This window comes from Ictalurus furcatus, chromosome 14 (assembly GCF_023375685.1).
Source record: "Ictalurus furcatus strain D&B chromosome 14, Billie_1.0, whole genome shotgun sequence".
Taxonomy (NCBI): domain Eukaryota; kingdom Metazoa; phylum Chordata; class Actinopteri; order Siluriformes; family Ictaluridae; genus Ictalurus; species Ictalurus furcatus.
The window spans coordinates 3152666-3176464 of record NC_071268.1 but is presented as its reverse complement, the minus strand read 5'-3'; the positions used below and the strand labels follow the sequence as shown (position 1 = coordinate 3176464).

At 44.3% G+C, this 23799-nt stretch overlaps 1 protein-coding gene and 1 long non-coding RNA gene across 8 annotated transcripts in view; one reads left to right on the top strand and one right to left on the bottom strand.

The window, feature by feature from the left end:
- Positions 1–530: 530 nt before the first annotated feature.
- On the top strand, positions 531–11403 carry LOC128618614 (uncharacterized). Of its 3 annotated transcripts, XR_008387761.1 has the most exons (4): positions 531–1366; positions 7394–7477; positions 10258–11120; positions 11276–11403. It is a non-coding gene; the product is annotated as an uncharacterized LOC128618614 (long non-coding RNA). The 3 variants fall into 3 exon arrangements; XR_008387762.1 differs by having other exon boundaries at positions 531–1223; positions 10258–11403; XR_008387760.1 differs by having other exon boundaries at positions 10258–11403.
- Positions 11404–11888: 485 nt separating this feature from the next.
- bltp3b (bridge-like lipid transfer protein family member 3B) overlaps positions 11889–23799 on the bottom strand; it is a 34649-nt gene continuing 22738 nt past the window's right edge. The window contains exons 15-22 of one of the 5 annotated variants that reach the window (XM_053642306.1): positions 21996–22141; positions 21304–21458; positions 20884–21034; positions 20721–20765; positions 15661–15911; positions 15452–15560; positions 14859–15019; positions 11889–14450 (exon numbers count right to left, since the gene is read on the bottom strand). In XM_053642306.1, coding sequence (XP_053498281.1) covers positions 14325–14450; positions 14859–15019; positions 15452–15560; positions 15661–15911; positions 20721–20765; positions 20884–21034; positions 21304–21458; positions 21996–22141 — 1144 coding nt within the window. In that variant the 3' untranslated portion in view covers positions 11889–14324. Of the gene's footprint in view, positions 14451–14858; positions 15020–15451; positions 15561–15660; positions 19937–20720; positions 20766–20883; positions 21035–21303; positions 21459–21995; positions 22142–23799 lie in introns of those variants that run through there. The other 4 variants (XM_053642307.1, XM_053642308.1, XM_053642309.1 and 1 more) reach the window with 4 other exon arrangements.

The window sequence follows — 23799 nt, the reverse complement described above, 5'->3', positions numbered from 1 at the left end:
GGGTTTGCAGTAATCAGGCCTGGTTATGTCTAGTCCAGCTGAACCCCATTATCAATGCAGTTTCATAGATTTGGGGCATTAGTAACTATGGGGCAAATACATGTTCACACAGGCCCAGTTGGTATTGGATAAGTTTTTGCTTCAATAAATAACATTATCTTTTAAAAACTGTATTTTTTGTTTTCTCAGGTTGCCTTTGTTTGATCTTATATTTTGTTTTAATTTCGAAAACAATTTAGTACAAGATATAAACATAAACAGAAGAAATCAGGATGGGGCAAATACTTTTTCACAGCACTGTAGGTGTTTGCTAGGGTGTTGCTAGTGGACACTATGACATTCGATGTGGTTGCAAGAGTATTGGTAGGGTGTTGCTAGGGTATCCCAGTTGGTTGCTAGGGTGTTGATGGGTGGTTGCTATGCAATCCCAGGTGGTTGCTGTGGAATTTCAGTTGGTTGCTAGGGTTTTGCTAAATAGTTACTGTTGTATTCTAGCTGGTTGCTAGGGTGTTGGTAAGTGATTGCTATGATATTCTAGGTGGTTGGTAGGGTTTGATAGGTGGTTACTGTGGCATTTCAGTTGGTTGCTAGGGTTGGTTGCATTTTAGTTGGTTACTAGGTAGTTGTTATGGTGTTTTGGGTGGTTGCTAGGGTGTTGTTAGTTGGTTGCTATGGTATTCCAGACAGTTGCTAGGGTGTTTCTAGGTGGTTACAATGGTATTCCAGATGGTTGCTAGGGTGTTGCTAGGTGGTTGCTATGGTATTCCAGATGGTTGCTAGGTGGTTGCTATTGTATTCCAGATGATTGCTAGGTGGTTGCTATGGTATTCCAGATGGTTCCTAGGATGTTGCTAGGTGATTGATATATCCATTCCATGGGTTGTGTTGGGTTTGCTAGGTGGCTTCTGTGGTATTCCAGGTGGTTGCTAGGTCTTAGCTAGGTGGTTGCTATGGAATCTTAGCTACAAATAAACACACTAACAACAATCTGTCATATTCCAGGGAGTGACTAAGGTGTTAGTAGGAAGAAAATTGCAGTTCTTTTTCATTTCTACTGACCGCCAGAGGCGGTGCTTTCAGCACCTGGATGTCAATAATGTGTACGTGCAGGTCGAGTGCTTATACGAACAAAGTCACCTGTGGCCTGAGTGGCGTGTGCCTTTTGCCCCGGTACTAAAGGCACGTTCACCCCGGAAACGACCTCTTGTTATCTTCTCGCGTTGGTAAGCAGGTTTCAGGAGTGCAGGCACCGCTGGTAGTCTTGTAACCCGAAGTAGGGTTGGCGCTACGGACTTTCGTCCTCCAAAGACTGTGGTTAGCCTTTTTGTGATTATTTAACTTCAGATAGTACGCTATCCTGCAAGAGGTAAGTGACTCCACTGTCAACGCTGGTTAGGAGTGGGTACGCTCTAATTCGGCAAGCAGCAGCTTACAGTTCGTGATAAGTTTGGTGTTTCTCACTTTAATGCTGATACAACGCTAAATAATTGAGATCGGGTTGGAATCCCCTCCCGTAGTTTTCTGGTTATACATATCGTGGAGTTATTTAATTTTTTGATAGCGCGCTGTCGGTAAGCAACGCACCCCAATTGGGCTTCATTGAACTGTTTTTCATCCCCATGATTTAGTTCATGAATTTATTTAATTATTGGCTATAGTGTGAGCGTGTTCGTGCTTAATTGCACCACATTGCACCATAGTGCATAGTTATCATAGAGGCATCATTCCCCAATATTGTTACTGTTTAATTCTCATAATTGACTCGTCGTAAGGCGCACGGTGGCTTAGTGGTTAGCACGTTCGCCTCACACCTCCAGGGTCGGGGGTTCGATTCCCACAGTGGCCCTGTGTGTGGAGTTTGCATGTTCTCCCTGTGCTGCGGGGGGTTTACTCCGGTTTCCTCCCCCAGACATGCATGGTAGGCTGATTGGCATGTCCAAAGTGTCTAGTATATGAATGGGTATGTGATTGTGCCCTGCAATGGTTTGGCACCCTGTCCAGGGTGTACCCCGCCTTGTGCCTGATGCTCCCTGGGATAGCCTCCAGGTTCCTCGTGACCCTGAAAAGGAGTAAACAAAGAACTGAAAGAAAAGAAGATGGGTGGATGGACTCGTTGTGGTAGGAGAGCCACCCTGAAGGGGGGTGATCAAAACGGGTGATTGTTTTTCGTCCCTGTTTGTGGATTTCTTTAATTATTTGCAGAGATACAGCAAAGTGTATATATTTCTCTCTTTGTGCTCAATTACCACCTGGCAGAGTGGTCACATGCAAAAAACCATGTGGATAGTAATTACTGCTGGTACCCATGTTTATGACATGTATTGATTGCCTGGTCCCTCTGGAACTAGAGGATGGCCATGAGAGATGTCCCTCATGCCTGGGGATTGACCACTTAAAAGAGGGATTGACAGAGTTGGCATGCATGAACTGCAGCTCCATGAGCTTAGCAGCAAAGGCAGCCAGGCTGGCCCAGCTAGATGGCAGGTTGGGCACTCAACCGCATCCTACACAGGCCATGTCTCCCAGCTCTCATAAGCACCGTAAGACCAATTTATGGGCGGCCCCTGGTAAGGGGAAACACAGGAGGGTAGATCCCGTAGCCCAGAAGGTAGACACCTTGGCTTCTGAGTTTGCAGAGATTAAGTCTCTCCTCCTTAATCTGCAACCACATAGTGCACAGCCTGCTAGTGATCCTGCTGCAGCTGCACCGCAGTCTCCTCCCAGGGTGCTGCTTCCAATACTGTCACCAGCCTTTGAGACCCAGGAGGAGGATGCACTCTCCACTAGGACCTCGGAGAGCCTAGTTATCGGGGGAGGTTATGACAAGGAGGCGGCAGGTGAGCGCTCCCATTCATCTAATCCCAATGCGCAGGGGACGAGCCACAGTACACTGAAGGGCTCGGAGACCAGACAGACATAAGTCAGGCCTGTGGTAACAATGGCCTTGGCATGTCTAGGGATAGATGCAACACCTGTCCAGGTGACTCCCCAGAGCGCCTATTTCAGGAAGACCTCTCAGTCCGCAGCTCTGTGTCCTACCCATAGCTCCATATATCGAGGAGCTGAAGATTTGCTGGGCAGACCCCAGACGTTTCTCTCATCTACTCATCTAATATGCAGGATGCATCCGACCATGGCCTTGACCGCATGCCCGATATAGAGCCGGAGGGTCGGAGGTTGACCCTTCTGCCCAGAGTGATGCCTCTTTGCAGGCATTCGTCTATGTGACAATGGAGTTGGGGAGGCTAATGTCTTTGTTAACACTTGCCCGACGCCAAATATGGCTGGCCCAGTCTCCACTTTTGGAACCCTGCAGGAGAGCCCTCCGCTCTCTCCCGGTTATTCCTGGGGAACTGTTCGGCCTGGCTGCACAGCAAGCCCTGGAGCACAGCTTAAAGGTTACACAGGCCAGACAACAGTTTGCTAGTCTGCGTCATGAGCACCCCAATAGACAGAGACCCTCTAGGGCAACAAATACGGCTCAGTACATACCACAGCTGATTACCCAGCCGAAAGCACAACGCCCAGAAAGGTTTTGTCAGCCAACCCCCACCCAGCCCCCTCGCTTGGCACAGTGAGGCCAGACTTTGGGCCGTCGCCCCTCCAGAAATTATAAGGGCGAAGGGGTAGGGAATGACTGTACCACTCCCGCGGTCGGGTGCTTCACCAGCCAGTAGCTCAGATGCTGGGAAGCGCTTGCATCAGATCCCTGGGTTGTATCAACCCTGTCACAGGAGGTCTGGGCTCTCCTGAAGAAGGGTGCCATCGAGCAATTAGACAGCGCTTTACAGAACAGAGGATTCTATTCCACTTGTTTTATTATCGTAAAGAAAGACGGCGGATTTCGCCCCATACTGGATTTAAAACCTCTGAACACACACCTCAAGGTTTTCAAGTTCCAGATGCTACATACAATAGACGTGCTGCAAGGCATCAAGCAGAATGTTTGGTTTACAACCATCGACCTGAAAGACGCATATTTTCACACTCCAATCACGCCCCAGCACAGGCAATTCCTCCGTTTTGCCTTCGAGGGAAGGGCTTACCAGTGTTGTGTGCTCCCGTTCGAGATTTCACTGGTGCCAAGGGTCTTTACCAGGTGTGTAGCAGCGGCACTGTCTCCATTACAGGCCAGGGGGATTCGAATTTTCCCGTACCTGCACAACTGGTTGACCTGTTCCCAGTCAAGAGTAGATGCCCTCAGATGCCCTCAAGCCCTCAGGGCTTACAGTGAATTATGGAAAGAGCTCTCTGATGCCAAGTCAGCAAAGACTGTTTATTGGCATCCAGTTGGACTAACGGTTGATGATGGCTACCCCCTCTCAACGGCGAGTCAACAACATCCTCCAGCTCATCAGTCACTTCAGAAGAGGCAGGGTTCTGGTCCTCAAAGCATTTCTGTGACTGCTGGGTATGCTCACAGCAGCCTCATCGGTGGTCCCTTTAGGCCTTCTGTTATTACGACCTCTCCAGATCTCTCTGAATGACCTTGGCTTGCATCAAACTCAACACAGTTGCCTAAGGTGCCTATGCTCATGGAGAAGAAGAGCATATTTTACCCAAGGGGTTCCCTTAGGCTGGCACAGCTCCCACCCTGGCAAATGGAAGCTGCACCCCAAAGTAGTGCAAGCGATCTGGCACAGATATGGCAGGGCAGAGGTGGACCTTTTCACCTCATTGTCTGTTCTGGGGGAACCAACAAGCCCCTTGGGCCAAGATGCGCCGGCCCATGTATGGCCAAATTGACTGCGGCATGCTTTCCCTCCACTAATGCTGATACTGCCCTCCCTAGACAGGATCCTCAGGGGCAATCACAAGGTGGTACTAGGAGCCCCCAAATAGCCAGGGAGGGTGTGGTTCCCAAAATTACACAGATTACTGTACAGGGAGACTTGGTGCCTCCCTGTGAGGATGGATCTCCTCTCACAGCTGGAGGGTCGAATCTGGCACCCAAACCCATCCCAGCTGCAACTTTGGGTCCGGCCTCTGAAGGGCCAGAGCCATTACTAAGGCTGTGTGATCCAGCAGTTTTTCAGACCATCCACAACTCCCGTGCACCTTCCACCAATGCGTTGTACGCTAACAGATGAAAGGTCTTTTCTGAGTGGTGCCAAGCACAAATCAGGAACCAACACGCTGTCCCATTCTGGTAATCCTCAGCTTTCTCCAGTCCCATCTTGATGGAGGCCTTGCAGCCTCGACCATCAAGGTATACATAGCTGCAATCTCAGCCATGCATAATAGAGTACATGGCATGATGATTGGGTCCCACACCCTTGTGACCCGCTTACTTAAATGTGCTCAATGACTCAGACCTCCTCGACGAAAACCAGTATCCTCTTGGGACTTGCCTCTCGTATTAGAGGCACTGTGTCAGCCTCCATTTGAACCTCTAGAGAGGTCAGAATTGAGGTGGCTGTCTATGAAAACAGCTTTCCTCTTAGCCATGGCATCAGCTAGATGAGTAGGTGAGTTGCACACCTTATCAGTAAGCTGAGAGTGCCTACACTGGAGTTCTGGGAACACCCTTCATTTCTCCCAAAGACCTTTTCTTTGTCTTATACAAACCAGCCCCTCAGTCTGTCAGCTTTTGAGCCCCCAACTCAGGAGGATGAACGGGGGTCGAGTGTGAGTCTGTTGTGCCCATTGCGAGCACTAAAGTGTTATATCCACACGACTGCTGAATTCCAGCAGTCAGATTCACTGTTTGTCTGCCATACAGGGCATAGGTGAGGTCACGCTTTGTCCAAGCAGCGTCTGTCAAAATGGATTATAGATGCTATCGTTTATGCCTGTGAGGGCAGGGGTCTCCGGATCCCTCCTCAGGTTCGAAGTCCCTCAACCAGGAGTGTGTCTACTTCATGGGCAGCCCTACGAGGGGTCCCTCTTTCAGATATTTGTTCAGCTGAATCATGGGCATCAACCTGCACATTTGCAAGATTTTATAGGGTGAATATAATCTTGCACAACCCAGTGGCTACAGCCATTTTTTCTCCGGGTTCACAGCCATTGTTAAGGGGCACATAGAACTTCCTCGTGACCTTGTTGGTATTAGTCATCCAGGTGCTGAAAAGCACCGCCTCTGGCGGTCAGTAGAAATGAGATAGAACGATGGTTATGTATGTAACCGCAGTTCTATGAATTTCAGATGACGGCCAGAGCTTGGCAGTCACTCGGAAGATTCGCGAGAAGTTTGCCTAGAGGTCGTTTCTGGGGTGAATGTGCCTTTAGTACTGGGGCAAAAGGCACACGCCACCCAGGTCACAGGTGGCTTTGTTGATATAAACACTCGACCTGTGCGTACACGTGATGGACATCCAGGTGCTGAAAAAGCACCGCCTCTGGCGGTCATCCGAAATTTATAGAACCACGGTTACATACGTAACCATTGTTTTAATGACCTCCAGTGTATGTGAACAGCATGTACAGCATCAAATCAGCTGATAGCAAGACCAGAGAAACACTGCCCATGTATTCCCTGTAGGGGGAAAAAGAACTTTGGAGCACTGAAACTGTAATTCCGATTTTTCCCAAAAACTCAAGCACACATTCCTCTATGGCAGTGGTTCACAAAGTGGGGGCCGCCAGGGGGCGCCCGGGGGGCCTCAACAATTTGGTGTGAAAAATAAAAAAGTGTATGTTTTCTCTTTCTCATTCTCAGACAACCACACATACACACACAATCAATTCCTAATGTAATGTAATGTAAAGATGTAAGATGTAATTATTAATTAAAAAAAGGGGGATATATTCAGAAGTCTGTATTTTTAATGTGTTTTAAAGACATCTTGCAAAAGGGGGGCCTCGGTCAAATGTTAATGCCATTTGGGGGGCCTTGCCCTGGAAAAGTTTGGGGACCCCTGCCCTATGTTATCTACGTGTCTCTTGAATTTCGTGTTTCTAGTCAAAAATTGTGACCCATGAAAATGCTATAAAATTGTATTCCAGGTGGTTCAAAGCTGTTGCTAGATGGTTGCTATGCTATCCAGTTGGTTTCTAAAGTATTGCTCGGTAGTTGCTGTGGTATTCTAGGTGTTTGCTAGGGTGTTGCTTGTGGAACCTATGATATTCCAGGTGGTTGCTAGGGTATTGGTAGGCAGTTGCTGAGGTATCCCAGTTGATTGCTAGGGTGTTACTAGGTGGTAGCTATGATATTCCATGTCAATTAGGGTATCTACTTTTTTGCATAAGAGGTCATTTCAAAATATTAGATAAGATACATATTTATTTCAGCTTTTATTTACTATATCAGATTTTCAGTGGGTTAAAAATTTACATATACGTTGTTAGTATTTGGTGTTGTTGCCTTTTAATCAGTTGAACTTGAATTAAACTCTTGTTGTCTATACAAGCTTCTAACAATAGCTGATTTTTTGCCCCTTCCTCCTGACAGAACTGGTGTAACAGTCAGGTTTGTGTGCCTCCTCGCTCAGACATGCGTTTTCAGTTCAGTCGACACATTTTCTATGGGATTCAGGTAAGGGTTTTGTGATGACCATTCCAATATTTTCACTTTGTCTTTAAGCTATTTTGTTACAATTTTTGAGGCTTGTTTAGGATCATTGTCCTGCTGGAAAACCCATTTGTGACCAAGTTTTAACTTTCTGGCTGATGTCTTGAGGTGTTGCTTCAGTATTTCTAAATAAACATCCTTCCTCATCATGCCATCTATTCTCTAAAGCAGTGGTTTTCAAAGTGGGGGCCGCCAGGGGGCACCCGGGGGACCTCAACAATTTGGTGTGAAAAATAAATAAATAAATGATTTTATTACTACACACACACAATCAATTCCTAATCTAATGTAATGTAAAGATGTAAGATGTAATTATTAATAATAATAAAAAAGGGGGGATATATTCAGAAGTCTGTATTTTTAATGTGTTTTAAAGACATCTTGCAAAAGGGGGGCCTCGGTCAAATGTTAATGCCATTTGGGGGGCCTTGCCCTGGAAAGGTTTGGGAACCACTGCTCTAAAGTCCATCAATCAGTCCCTTTTCCAGCAACAGCCCCCCCCCCCCCCCCACGATGCTGCCACCACCATGCTTCAGATTTGGAATGGTGTTCTTCAGATTAAAAGCCTCATCCTTTTTCCACCATACATAGCACTGATTGTTATGGCCTGACAGTTCAGTTTCTGAGCTGAAAAGATCTGACCAGAAGACACTCTTCCAAAGGCTGGTGACCTCCTGCAAACTTCAGTCTGGCTTTTTTATACCGGCCCTTGAGTAAGAGCTTCTTCCTTGCACGACAGCCTTTAAGACCATGGTGACAGAGGACTCTCTTAATGGTAGATGTTCCTACTTTGGTACCTGATGCCCCCAACGTCTTCACCAGTTCCTTTGTTGTTGCCTTGGGGTTCAGTTGAACCTTTTGGACTAAAGTTCTTTCATTCCTGGGAGTTCATTTGTGCCTCTTTCCTTAATGATGCAATGTCTCTGTGGTCCCAAGATTTTTATATTCGCATACAATTGTTTGTACAGATGCTCATTTTAGCAGCAGTTGTTTGGAAAAGTGCTCCTAAGGAAGAACCAGACTTGTGGAGGTCCACAATATTTTTTTTGTCTTAACTGAGTTGCTTGGATTTTCCACATGGTTTCAAGAGCAAAAAACAGTAGCTCTAAATTAGGCTCGTAAATATAGCCACAAGTGTGTTCCCAATTAACTCCGGATTATTAAAATGACCGAATTGGTATTTTAGTTATTAAATACCTCATTCAATTTCTACTTATTAAAAATACCCAAAAGAAAGGTTTGGTAAAATGAAATGTGTGGAGTTGTGAAAAACTTAGATGTAATATCTTTAGCCTAGGTATATATAAACATTATGGCTCCACTACACTCACCCTCCACTTTATTTGGAACACCTGTACATCTGCACATTAATACAGTTATCTAATCAGCCAATCATGTGGCAGCACCACATGCATAAAATCATGCAGATACAGCTTCAGTTAATGTTCATTAAACATCAGAATGAAGAATAATTATGATCTCTATGATCGGGGCATGGATGTTTGTACCAGAAGGGCTGGTTTAAATATTTCATAAACTGTCTCTAGAGTTTTCGCAGAATGGTACTGTACAAAAACAAAAATCACTGAGTGAGCAACAATTCTGTGGGTGGAAACACTTTGTTGATATGAGATCAGAGGAAAATGGCCAGATTGGGTTCCAGGAAGGATATAATAATCACTCTTTACAACCGTGGTGAGCAGAAAAGCATCTCAGCAGGCACAGAACATCAAACCTTGAGGTGTATGGGCTACAACCGCAGAACTTCACATCAGGTTCCACTCCCGTCATCCAAGACCAGGAATACGAGGTATAATGGGCACAGGCTCATCAAAACTGTCCAGTTGAAGATTAGAAAACAATAATCACCTGGTGAATTTTTCCAGTCTTCAACTGTCCAGTTTCGGCAAGTCTGTGCCCATGGTAGCCTCAGATTCTTCTTCGTGGCTGATGGGAGTGGTACAGTTCCTGATGTGATCTTATGCTGTTATAGCCCATCTACCTCATGGTTTGATGTTTTGTGTGTCCTCAGATGTTTTTCTGCTCATCATGGTTGTAAAGAATGCTTATTTGAGTTAATATATCCTTCCTGTCTGGCCATTCTCCTCTGATCTCTCTCATTAGGAAGGTGTTTCAGCCTGCAGACCCTCCGCTCCAGTCTGTGTAAACTCTAGACACTGTTGTGTGTGAAATTACCAGGAGATCAGTTTCTGAAATACTCAACTCATCTGTCATCAACAACTGTGCCACGGATAAACTCACAGAGATCACACATTTTACTCCATTCTGATGTTTGATGTGAACATTAACTGAAGCTCTTGATCAGCTCTTGGCATGACTTTATGCATTGCACTGCTGCCACATGATTGACCGATTAGATAACACCAAGAATTTCAGGTGTTCAGGTGTTCCTATTGAAGTGGACGTTGAGTTTATGTCTATCTATACTGTATATGTAAATAGATACATTCCATTCTATGGTTTTATTCATCAGGGGTTAAATAATAATTGGTTGTTCCTCACCATCTTTTATAAGCAAACAAATAACCTCAGGTAACAACACAAAACAACATATTTCAACATGCACTCATTTTTGACAAAAAGTAAAACCAACTTTCAGAAACCAAGTGGGAAAATATTTGACCTGTTTCTCGGTTCACATATTTTGCCTCACCTAGTTTACTCTGTTCTATCGTCGCCTGACCAACACCTGTGTTTTGACATCGATCTTGCTCTTATTACAGTGTTGTGCTGCATTTGCATCCATCTCAACTCTCCGTGACTGACAGATTACTTCGTCTAATAATGGATGCAGCAGAGCTGGATTTGCGCCATGCTGTCTCGGCTCAGGGACAGCTGATGGGAGAGCTAACACTTTACTCCCTAATCGGCCCCACTATTTGCCTCACTATTTGCCATCTGCTGCACAGCCAGCAGCCCTGCTTGGAGATGGGAGGTCCTCAGTGAGTGGACCTTCCTCAGGAACCCATGCAACAGGGGCACAGCAAGCTCAACCAGGAGCAAAGGGAGAGGTGATGTCAGGAACACCGCTGCTTTTACTGTGGTAGCCCTGACCATATTGTAGTATACTACTATTGACCTATAAAGCATTAAATGGTCTCACACCACAGTACCCGAGTGAAATTTTAGTCTTTTATGATCCGCCACGCCTACTTCAATCAAAAGGTGCAGGCTATTTGTTGGTACCTTGAACATTGAAGGCTACAGCAGGGGGAAAAGCTTTCTCTCATACAGTCCAACAGTTATGGAACAACCGTCCAATTCGTGTTCAGGACTCAGACACAGTCTTGGTGTTTAAGTCCAGGCTGAAAACATCTTTGTTCATTCAAGCTTTTTGTGAATAGTTTTTTTCTTAGGTAAAGGAGCAGATCTAGAGGCTCACAGACATAGAACCTGTGGGATGTGCTGGACAAACAAGTCCGATCCTTGAGGCCCCACCTTACAACTTACAGGGCTTAAAGGATCTGCTCCTAACGTCTTGGTACCAGATACCACAGCACACCTTCAGAGCACTTGTGGAGTCCATGCTTCAACAGGTCCGAGCCGTTTTGGTGGCACGAGGGAAGACCTACACAATATTAAGCAGGTGGTTTTAGTGTTATTAATGTTATTTAATGTGTGGATACTGGAAGTATATTAAATAACAAAAACAAGTGTTTGAATTAAGTTTCTCCTCACAGTTATATGGAGATTTTTATCACCTCTGATTGAGAGGGTGTTTGTTTTCCTGTACCATTGCAGAACCACAGTCATGAAGAGTTTGGAAAGAGATATGATTAAAGGATTAAAGGCAGCCGTTTGTTAGCTCCAAACATTCAGATGTAGGGGTGAAAGATCGCTTATTAAACCATGTTTGTTTTGCTTCACCAGCTTTTGTGTATGTTTGTGTGTTGGAATGACATATTTAATGATTTTTAAACAGCACAGCTGACTAAGTTTCGGTTGTGGTCATTTTTTTAGGGTGAAGTTCATAGCTTTGATATTTGTAGTGCGCTACTGACTTAATCCTTGTAAATCAATCCACGACCACTGTTCCTTTTTTCTTACTTACAGTGCATCTTTTACAATTTTGCCTTTGGTGTAAACAGTGCACCTGCGATTTGGACTTTGTAGTCTCTTTGGTAAATCTGTCAACTGCCACAATGTCAGGCCTCTTTTATTGCCAACACATACTGCAGCTCTAAAGTTCATATCCCATTTTACTGTAACTTCTCTGGTTTTGCAAATATTTACTTCCTTTCTCAAGCAGCCCGTTGGCAGAATTTTCTGCACTGTATGTACATTTAACATCAGAAGCGAACCTGATAGCTCAAAACTGAAATGGGTTCAAAGCAAAGTAGACACTAGAGCCTAATAACATCACTACAAACTGTTTATTTTAGCTTTAAAAAAATTCCAAAGTCTGGCAAAAAATCGTTTACATTTTACTTATTGCATCTTTACATCACAGAAGAAAAGGCATACAGTACTGTGCAAAAGACTTAGGCACATGCAAAGAAATGCTGTACAGCAAAAATGCCTTCAAAAATAAAGAAATGAAATGCTTCTACATTAAATAAAAATACTATAAAGTGCAGTAATAAATGAAACCCTTTGCTTTAAAAAAAACAAAAACAAAAAAAAAAGGAGTCTCAGGTACACTTTTGAAAGTTTTATAAGGAAATGAGCTGCAAGTTTTATTGAGCATCTTGCAGAACCAGCCACGGTTCTTCTGGAGACTGTGACTGTCGCACTCGTGTCTTCTTTATTCAGTAAAACCCCGCAGCCTTCATTGTGTTTTTTGTCTGAAAAGTGTCTCTTAAGTAATATGCTGGTTTCTTTAAAGTGCACCTATTATGGTTTTTCAAATCTTACCTGTCATGTAGTGTGTGATATACATAGCTGTTTGTGAATGTAAAAAGTCTGCAAAGTTTCAACAATCAAAGCGCAGGACAGACGGAGTTATCGACTCCCAAACGAAGGAAGCGATTCTGAACGGCTGAATCGAGTCGATAGTGATTCCTGACTCACTTCCTGTACTAACCTACGTAGGTTTGTAACACAAAGCCCCGCCTCTGGTCTTCATCGCTGCTCGCTGACAGACGGAGCTGAAACGCGTTACGGTAGTGGGTGCTGACAGCGTAGACCAATCAGAGCAGAGTATGCTCTCTGAAAGGAGGAGTTTAGAATGAATCATTTAATGAGTCTTTTATGACACTGCGGGGGAAAAAAGGTAACGCTGCAGTTTAAATCCTGAGCACGTTAAAGTGTTTTTTGACCTCGGATGCGTGTAAATCCATCGTATGAGACCTTTAAAACTAAATTAAATCACATTTCAAAACCATAATAGGTGCGCTTGAATGACATACAAACATTTCTTCTATGGAAAACTAACGCTGGGAAATCTAAAACGACTCGATAATGTAGACGTCATAAAATAAAAATCTATAACAAAGTTTATACTTGAATAAAGATAGTGTGCCTAAGACTTTTGCACAGTACTGTATATATTTCTGAAACACTTTGAGCAACAATCTAGAAAAGCTTCCGTTTTGTTATTATTTTATTTCAGATGTTCCAGCAGCTTTTCCATAATAATTTATTCCACATGTTCTCGTCAGTACATTTTCCACGGATGGAGTTCTCAGTTGTAGGGCTGATTTTGTTCAGAATGAGGACATGCTGTGCTGAATAGAGGGCACAAGTCATGGCAGCTTTGGTCTAAACTAAGAAGCATTAATACACAAATTACTGCACATACAAAAACATAGGACTTATGCCCTCTTCGCCTAAATACACAAAACAAACAATCCTCTAAAGCAGTGGATTCAATTAAACTAAATTTGGTTTCAGTGTGAGTCACACCCTTACTTACAAACATTTGAAAAAAAGTGTTCTGCATTAAAAAATAGAAAGAACGAAAAGAAAACAACCGTCAAGCGAGTGTGTGTATACCGTAACGCGAGAAATATTAGCCCGTTGTCTTATTGTGAAGATCTCCACGGAGAATTACACAGGCTCGAGCAGCACCGCAACTGCAAACACCGTGCAGCACTTCAGTTCATAAAAAAACTCATCATACCAATATATGTCCTACAACACAATGAATGGTAGCGCATACACACACACACACACACACACACGCACACATACCACTGGCTAACAACTACTACAATAAGGAAAGTGCCACCTTCTAAACACACAACGCTACATACACACACACACAATAATTCCACAGCTATGTGCAATCTCGTGTCATGGAAGTTACTGTAGTGCGCGTGGAATGAAGCAATTAAGAAAAGTTTTTTTTTTTTTTTTTTAAAGTAATAAAACAATATACATTAAAAAAAAAAAAAAAAAAAAAAACCCTCACCCATTTACACACGCACGCATAGTTCGCCAAAAAGCGGGCCGTTCAAAACGCTTTACAAAAATTTCTTCTGTGTTTATCCATACTGTACACACGAACACAATCGGTGAATAGCTAAATAGCCATCTATCTGTACATGTTGTTATATATCGCTCAGCGTTGTGCAAATTGACTTTTATTTGAAGACATTCTTTTCAAAATATGACATTCAGAGTCAACATCTATTTAAGACAAGTCCTCAGAGAACAGAATGTGCGTGCACGTGCGCGCACACACACACACACACACACACACACACACACACACACACACACGTAGGCAAACGGATTCCCTAAAGTCTGACATGGGAAGTGAATCATAAAAAAACGGAGAAGATGAAGGGAAAGAAGAGGGGAAGGGGGTACAGAGTATCTTCAGTGGGCGTTTCTGCACAGTTCGAGCCTAGCTGGTGAGTTTGATGTTCTTCATACGGTGCAACAGGGAGTCTTTCTCCATTTGGGCCTCGGCAAGCGCCATCTTGGTTCTGGAAAGTTCCAGTTTCAAACACTCGTTCTCCTCCACCAGCATCTGCTCACAGAATACACACCAGTGTGTGTGTGTGTGTGTGTGTGTTTAGAGTTTTGGCCTCCAAACTTTAGATGAATATTGCACTTGGATATCGGTTAATAAAAGTAATTTAAAGGTCACGTTCTAAATAAAAGGATAAAAGGATTCCTAAACAGTCTGTGATTCATCGAATAGTGAGGAATTCGCCTGGTTGTGTTTTAGTCAAACCACTGGATGAAATCTGATGCGTCATAGGAATGTCTTGATTCAATTGGGCTCAGAAATCAAAGAAGAGATCATAACAATAACCAGATCGCATACACACATCATGTTTTCCTGTTTCTAACAGGTTATAGATTCTGTACCGCTGTAGGATTTAGCACTCGGTGATTGTATTTAAACAAACAGCTGGATTTCGTGCGCTGTTACCTTTTCTCTGCTGGTGGGGGTGGGACTTGTGGGTGACAGAGGTGCAGTCTGTGTGGCTTTCGGCTCGCTGGCTACAGCCTCACGCACTTCAGGGGCAGAAATATGCCTGTTGTCAGGAACGGGCTGCATCTCCTGAGGCTCTATCTGTGCACCATGCTCGACTGTACAGTGAGAGAGAGAGAGAGAGAGACAGAGAGCGCGAGTGTGTGTGAGAGAGAGGGGGGGGGGAGGGGGAGGGGGAGGGGGCGTCACCGGTCACAACATCAGTTACAGACGTTAAAGAGGGACTTCTTTTAAAAAATTAAAAAACAGCAGCATGCACATACGGGAAATAAAATGAAAGATTACATTAAGGAAAGGAGAAAAGAAGAAAAGAACATAGAATGACTAAATCATAAAGAGGATGAGGACAAAGGCAGCGCTGGCTCAGAGGTCAGGGCTATGGACTTCTGATTGGAATATTGTGAGATCAAATCCCAGTACTGGAAAGCGGTCACCGTTGGGCCCTTGAGCAAGGCCCCTACGCCCTTATCGGCTCAGCTCAACTGTAAGTGACTTTGGATAAAGCGGTCTGCCAAATGAATAAATATAACCTCCAATGTGGAAGGAGCCATCATCTCTGCGCAGCACCAGAAGGTTGTGGATATGTAGGGACATGGGAGTGGGTTCCGGCTCTGAAGGGCTGTCCCGGGGACCGTCATCCTACATCACACAGGAACACATGATCCATCATCAGAGGAACGGCGAATCTCAAGCTGTTCTGATAAAACCAGGTTCCCGTGTGTCCTTACAGTACACGTACCTTCAGGTTAACGTGTGTATCTCGGATCGTGATCTCCATCGGGAGCACGCGAGAGGTGGAATTATCATCGAGGAAGATGGCAAGATTTCTCAGAGATGTCATGAGGAAGTCAGCGCTGAAGGCCTGCAGCCGGCACTGCAGGAAGCCGTTGTGCTCAGCCAGAGGGGAGCGAGCAGCCGCTTTCGGCCCCCTCTCCAGCCGGACTCGGACCTCTGGATCCAGCTGCTTACTGCGGGGCTCCTGGTCTGAGGCTGAGCCTCGCACACACACACACAATTTAAAAGCTTGTCATTAACAATCAAGAGTACAAGACCTTCAATTCAAGCATTACAGCACGAAGGAGCAGACAAAGACGAGTGGATAAGTGAAGGTGAATCATCTACTGCATATCAAAGTCTTCCCACTGCGCGTATTCAGATATATCGGGACAGTTTCTGAATTTCCACCTCGTCTACGACACGGTCCATTTCTGAAACTACTTAACATCTTCACGATCTATGTGTAAAGGAAACATTTCACGCTGGGGGATTTGAGAAACCTGCCGTTACACGTTTTACGTCTTTACTTTGATCCTCAATAACACTTTTACAACGTTATCAATGTGTAGCAGTTCAGTTCAATAACAGAAAGGACTTAAAAACATTCAGCGCGTTCTAACGACACGTGAAGCTGTTGCTTTAAAGTACCGTCCGACGATTCGTTTCTTACAACAACAACTGAATCTTCAATAGTTTCTGGATTCTTTTCTAAAAAACGTCTAAAAATGAACAGATGAAGTCAAATTCTGTCCGAGCCACATCTTTTAACGGCCATGAAAGATTTTTTTTTCCCTTCAACGTACGTATTATCAAGAATAATTAATTGTCTATATCAATTAATACCATTAACAGAGGCTCTGAAATTAGAAATTTAAAAGAAGGGTTAACAGAAAGTTTTTTAAATCTGTTTAATTCATCTGTTTTTATGATATTTTACGGAATATATAGCCCTATTAAGTGCAAGACTTTTATTTATTTATTTATTAATTTTTTTTTTACAGTAGTACGTGTTATTTTTATACCCTTATGAAAAAACCAGTAAAGGATGTCATTTTTTCCCGCCTCAAGCTTTCTGCAGTCCACTTCCTGTTTGATGATGACCACATCCATATCTCACATCACATGCATTAAAATCATGTTCATTCTATCAAGCAGTTTCCACTGCAAGAGCTCAATGACACAAGCTTGAACTTTCACTTATCAGGCCAGGAAATGAATAGTTGCCGAGTTTTTCTTTTTTAAAATGTCCCGATTTATCTGTTATCCCAATATACGTGAAATTCACCCATCTTCAGGTCCTCTCTTTCCATCAGCACACTGTTCAACAAACCGAGCACACAATTCTTTTGTACTAGCAGCCAAATCCACAGTAAAACACACACACACACACACACACACACACACGAATCACTCAGCTTGTCAACTCAACGACAAGTCAGGGTAATGTGAAATCAGGGGTGTTGATACACTGGCAGCTTTCTGAGATAAAATAATAATTGCTGGTTTGTAGACAGGTATATGGCATTGCGAGTCGCAGAATGCGAGTCGCAGAAAGGCCCCCCCCCCTCCCAAATTACTGATCTTACCGCTATTAGTAACAAAACATCTCATTCCCTAAAGTGGTCATACTTTAATGCTACTTTAATACATAATGCTACCAGCGTGTCATGTTCCACTCAATCAAAGAGACAGTTTGGACACGGAGAGAAACCGGAGCTTGGAGGAGAATCAGTTCAGAGAAACCAGATAATGCTACAGGATTAGATTAGCAGAGGAGGCAGTATTTCACTATAAAAGTGTGTGTGTGTGTGTGTGTGTGTGTGTGTGTGTGTGTCCACTATCTCAAACACTGCTGTAGCACAATTTCGAAAAAGGATTTTGGAGACATTTTTGACCCATAGAGCTCTCCCTAAAACATGAAAACACAGCTGGCGGAGGAGTATGCGCGAACATTCCACAAACTTCGCCAAGGCCTACGTATGCGCGAAGCACATTTAGACTCGCAGAGTGCATACAATCTTATACACATTTGTGAAGGTGTACGGAAGACTGTTTTTTCCCCCCCATAACTATGTCTGGAATACCATGAAGATTAACTCTTAAAAGTCTTTGGTCTGGTGAATGCGTGTTAGCGTTTGTGAAGGAGGCCCTGTAATAATTCCTGAACCACTCGGTGTTCATAGATGACATTTTGAGCTTCACCAGCAAGCCCAACACATCCGTCAAGTACTGTTGGGGGGGGGCCCTGGATAGCTTGGTTCCACCAGCCTCGTATAAAATTTCTGTCTTATATTCTGGATGAACAAGAGAACGGAGAGGGAAGCGGAGGCTATGAGATTCTGTTTGCAACCACGTACCGGAGGGAGATAGAAAGATTCCTGGGCTTTGCCAATTTCTATCAGAGATTTAGAAGAGGATTTAGCTTCCTCTTGCAAGGAACCGTGAACTCTCTCAAATGGAACGAAACAGCAACCCAGCGCTACCTTCTGTAATACATGGAGATGCATCTGAAGTGGAGCGATTCCATGACACCGAGAAAGCACTGCTCCTATTCTACTTCAGAAAACTAACTCAAGGTGAACACTATGAAGTGTGGAAGAGAGAACCCCTGGACAGCAAATCACTGGCACTGGAGGAGAAGAGACTAGATGATTAAACCCGGAAAAGATGATTAAACCCGCGTCACCTGCTGGGCATTGTCCTTCAACAGATTCAAGTTCATCCTCACCTACAAACCTGGATCTAAGAACCGGAACGCCAACGCTCGGTCCTGATTTCACAAAGGACCTGTAGACAAGACCATACTTCCTCAGTCCTGCATCGTACTACCCAGAGTAGTAGTGATGGTCTTCCTTGTTCAAGATCCCTTTTAACATGTTCAAATCTCCCACGTTGACACCACGAAAGCACCCCAGACCATCACCTTTCCTCCACCATGCTTGGCCCCAAGAACTCCTCCAGCACATTTTCATTTTTCTCCAGCGTCTCACAGGTGTTCCGAACACCTCAAACTTAGATTCGTCTGTCCAGAACACTCCGATGTGTGTGTTCTTCGGCCCATTTAATCTCCTCCTTCTATTGGCCAGTTTCAGATATGGCTTTTTCTTTGCAACTCCGCCTAGAAGGCGCAGCATCGTGGAGTCGCAGCGTCGCGGAGTCTCAGCTTGACCGCTGCCGTTGAGACTGGTGTTTTGCTGGTTCCAATCAATGAAGCTGCCAGCCGAGAACCCGCGAGACGTCCGTCTCTCAAACTAGACTCCGATGTACTCGTCCTCTTGCTCAGTTGTGCAGCGGGGCCTCCCACTTCTCTTTCCATCCACGTTAGAGCCGGCTCCGTGCTGCACTTTGAAGAGTGTAATACACACCGTTGTATGACGTTCTCAGTTTCTTGGCAGTTTGTCTCATGGAATAGCGTTCCTTTCTTAAAACAAGGAAAGAATGATGCGTTTCAGAAGACGGCCTTTTTTTTTATGCATCCTCGATCAGCACGATGGTTTTCAGCTGTGCTAACGTAATATAAAAGGGTTTAGTAATGATCAATCCATTAGCCTTTTAACGTGATGAACCTGAATTAGCCATCAGGACGTGCTACTGGAACACAGGAGTGATGGCTGCTGAAAATAACCTTCTTTACACCTACACATGGAGATATTCCATTAAAAATCATTCTTTCCAGCTATAATAGTCAGTTACAACATTAATAAAGTCTAGACTGTATTTTTGATCAATTTAATGTTGTTTTAATTGGGGAAAAAAAAATGCCTGTCTAAGCGACCCTAAGCTTTTGAGCAGTAGGGTACGTTGTCCTTGGTCACACATCTCCCTCGACTTCATCAAGGATCTTTAGAGGTAACGCAACCATTCTTGTCTTTCCTGATCGTTTCTCTAATCCGTTCATCCAATCTCTCTGCCTAAGCTCTTTACTGCCATGAAGTCATGTTCAGCGAGGTCGTCCCATACTACGGCCTTGCCAGAAACATTGTGTCAGATAGAGTCGTCCACACGTTCTCAACCACTAAACTTTAATATCTGTCCGTCCTCGCCTCTCCAACCCTTCTAACAGCCAGGGTGGAAAGCTCAATCAAGAAATGAGAAGGATCTTGAGGTTATACTGTAGCAGCAATCAACTCGAATGGACCAGTCGTCCCCAGTGGGCCGAATGTGCCCCATCTCCCTGGTCTCAAACACGCCCACTGTGTCCTTGGTGACCGACCTCCTCAGTTCCTAATGTTGGACAACTGGACAGGAAGAAGTGAACACGTCTGAGAGGCAGTAAATGTTTTCATCCTTAAAAAAGGGCAATACAGCAGCAGTATATCCAAGCCATCAAGTAAATAAACATCGCTGCCTTCATTCATAACTGCGTCCAGGGCAGAGATCTGAAGTGCAACTGTCTCTGGAACATCTGTCTGAGACAATTCATTACCACGCCACCAGAAGCTCCTGCTCCCACCCCCCCCCCCCCTTTCTAGGACACTTCATCTATTGTTCAGCTATTCCTTGTTAACAAACTATATAATGCTCATGCAAACTCGTCGCGTCATTGTGCTGCAGCGACAGCGTTCTCCATCACGAATGTTCGAGCCATTTATGTGTCTATGCTTTGCTGTGTTTTGACTCTCGGATTGGTCAATTTTTTTTTTGCATTTGCCCTGTTGGATATTACTACGCTGTTGGACTGTGTGTGTGTATGTGTATAAATGAAGGGGTCTGTATGCTTTCCAAAGCCGTTTTACATTAATATTTATTTATATATATATATTTATTTATATATATATATATATATATATATATATATATATATATATATATATATATATATATATATAATGTATGTATGTATATATAGCTCTGCTTAGTCAAGCAAAGGTTCAGTAGCAGAGAGTTTTTCTGAAAATACGCTTGTCACCCAAATTCATTCCTGGTACAGAGTATTTCTGCACACACAAATATGTGATACGGTGTCAAATATCAAATCCAACACACACACACACACACACACACACACACACCCCATCATACCTTCACTGCTCTGAGCAGTAATTAGTGGTGTGGAACAGACAAAACCTAAAGGGATGCACAGTTACATGTATGTATTTTCAGTAAGACGAATGATCAGGATTTGAAAACACACGTGCACGCACACACACACACACACACAGAAGACCTATTGATGCTGTCTTACCGAGACTGTGGTTGCTAAGATACTGGCGTAGACTGACATTGCCGAGCTGATTGGTGCGGACCTGCCCCACCTCCAGAGCTAGAGTAGTGTTATCACTTCTCATGTTCAGGGAGGCACACACTGAGTGCACCTTCAGGACCAGCACCGACACCTGCAGGTGAGCATGTACACACACACACACACACACACACACACACACACACACACACACACACTATACATGATGGGAAATAAACAGTAAAAGGTAAAATTGTATCAGAAATAGAGAGTGAGTGAGAGAGTGAGCAAGAGAGAGGGAGAGAGTGAGTGAGCGAGAGTGAGTGAGCGAGAGGGGGGGGGGGGTCAACAGAGGAGGTAGGGGTTGAGACAAAAACACAGATAGAGGTTAGAAAGCAGAGTGGAGAGGTGAGATGGCAGTACCAGATCTTTGGCGCGCTCGTCAGTACTCTGTGAGGTGGCACTGACTGCTTCGGGTGACTGGCCATCTTCTCCATCCTGCACCATCACCTCAGTGGCCCGCTCAGCAGTGTTCAGATCACTCATAGTGACTTTAAACCCAGAGATAGACACATCGTCTACAAACAAACACATACAACTTTAACGATTCAGAGGTATGTCACACCGACACCTGGCACATCATTATTACACAAAACCCGTTCATGATAATGTTCACAATTCCAACATTAAAGCTTTATGCATACACCATCACACACACACACACACACACACACACACGTGCTGAATGTGTGGTAGTAAATTACAGTGTGTCATTTTCCCTTTTCCTCAGTGAAAGACAGGCTTTCAACTCATGATGCAATCCTGCCACCTAGTGGCCATCACGCTGGATTCTGTGGCCTACAGAAAATCCTGAAGGAAACCCTCCACTGTGCGTGTGTTTGAGCAGTAGATACAAAGTGGAGTGGATATAAAGTAGGTATAAAAGTTTACACAGTAGAGACCATGAGCCAGAATCGATGTAGTGCAAACAGAAGGTGAGGAAATGTATACGCCACATGACGTATAAGCACAGTTAATTAAAAGTTAATATTATTTTATAATTCATTTATTATTACACTTCACAGTTCCCCAGAACGCAGGATTCGGAATGATACCTCTCTCCAGCATGCTGTACGAATCGTAGTCTTCCAGTAAGGAGCTGTCTAGGGAGATGTTGTCCAGAGACTGCAGTGAAGGACTCTTCATGTTCTTATATCCCACAGAGAAGTTCGACTGCGATCGATCCCTCATCAGGCGCCCACTGTAACACACACACAGCCAGAAACACCGAGTGTGTACGTGTAAAATATGAGGACATGCACTCATCCAATTATTTCTTTAATAATTAATTTACTTTTACATTTGGTTCCAATAAGGTTCAGGGTTATTTTGTTATCACTGTGTATGAGCTGTGCACTTGACTCCAAACTAAACACCGATGTAAACAGGTACCAATCAAAGAGCATGATCACAGCACAAGTAGTCACTGGATGTGAAAACATATACACACCTACACATGCACATTGAGCATGTCTGAAAATGGAGAAGCAGTGGGTCATTTCATGAAGGGATGTACACCTGTTCGAGTTGTATTATTTCAGTGGAGTCTGTTACGTTAGACAGAATGTCACAGCAGTGCTGAAATCTGGGAGAATATGCGATTGGTTACCGAGACCTCACACATATCAAGTCCGTCGCAAGCTTACACCACCACCGGTTCAGCAGCAGGCCATCCCCTACTGCCATGAGACCAAGGCGGCGGTGCAGCTTGAAGACCTGAAGACTGCGACAGCCTGATAGTACTCCAGCTATCATTGCTATGGATAAGGCAACACAGCTGACAGAGGACCACGTGGGAGTATATCCGAGGATGTCGGCCTCTCTCTACCTCAGCGATAAGACCCGGGTAGGCGTGCTGGCAACGCTGGGGAGTCTGGGCATTTCCAGGATCAATGTCCAATGCCTGTTGGCATTTCCCAATTTCCCCTGTCATTGCGAATATTGGGAGTTTCCCCTTGAGCAGGGACATGCAGATTACCTCAGGGTATCCAAGGCAGTAAATCTGCACCTTGGTGTTTTTGGGCTGTAATCAAACCTCAGTCCACTGAGGTCTGATTCAATGTGAGACATTGGATTAGAGCATGAAGGGCTAGTGCTAATGATTGTAAATGTCCGGGACAAAGCATAGAGTGGAGGCACCGATGACTCACCCATGAATTTTGGGGACAAACTGGTCAAAAATACTAAGCATAGTTAAGGGGAATGCTTGTGGATGGGCTTTCCATCAGCATCTGCTCGCAGACAGAAAGAACCAGAAAGTGGGAGAGGCCACACCTCCCTGGGGATTCCCATTGATATTTCCCCATGGAGCAGTCAAAAGACAAGGACCATACACTTTGACCAACTGAGAGTAATTGAAAGTCAATTAGTTCAGCAAGGGTTTGTACTATGCTAGTCATGTCGTTCTTTTATCAAGGATAGGTTATATTGAGTGAGGCAAGACACTTAAACAAAAGGGCGAGACTACACAATTGTTGGTACTGAGGAGCTGCAGAAAAATGCTCCCCCTATTTCCTAGTTCGTGTACACATCTCCCTTTCACCCTTCAGGGTCTAATCCAGTAAACCATCTCCGGCCTGTTTCTACTGCCTAGCCATGTACAGCAATGAACATAGATGGTATGCAGCATGCTGCAAATGCCAGCTGGTGAATCCTCCGGCCACCCCGAAAGTCCTCTTCCAATAACTGAGGTCCCCTTCGAAAGAATTGGTATGGACCTCATCAGGCCACTAAAACAGAGTGCACAAGGGCATCTCTTCATGTTCGTTCTAGTGGATTCCACAACACAATACCCAGAAGCAGTGCCTGTTGTGGAGGCGCTCTTCCAAGTGATCTCCTGCGTCACGATCCCAAAAGAGA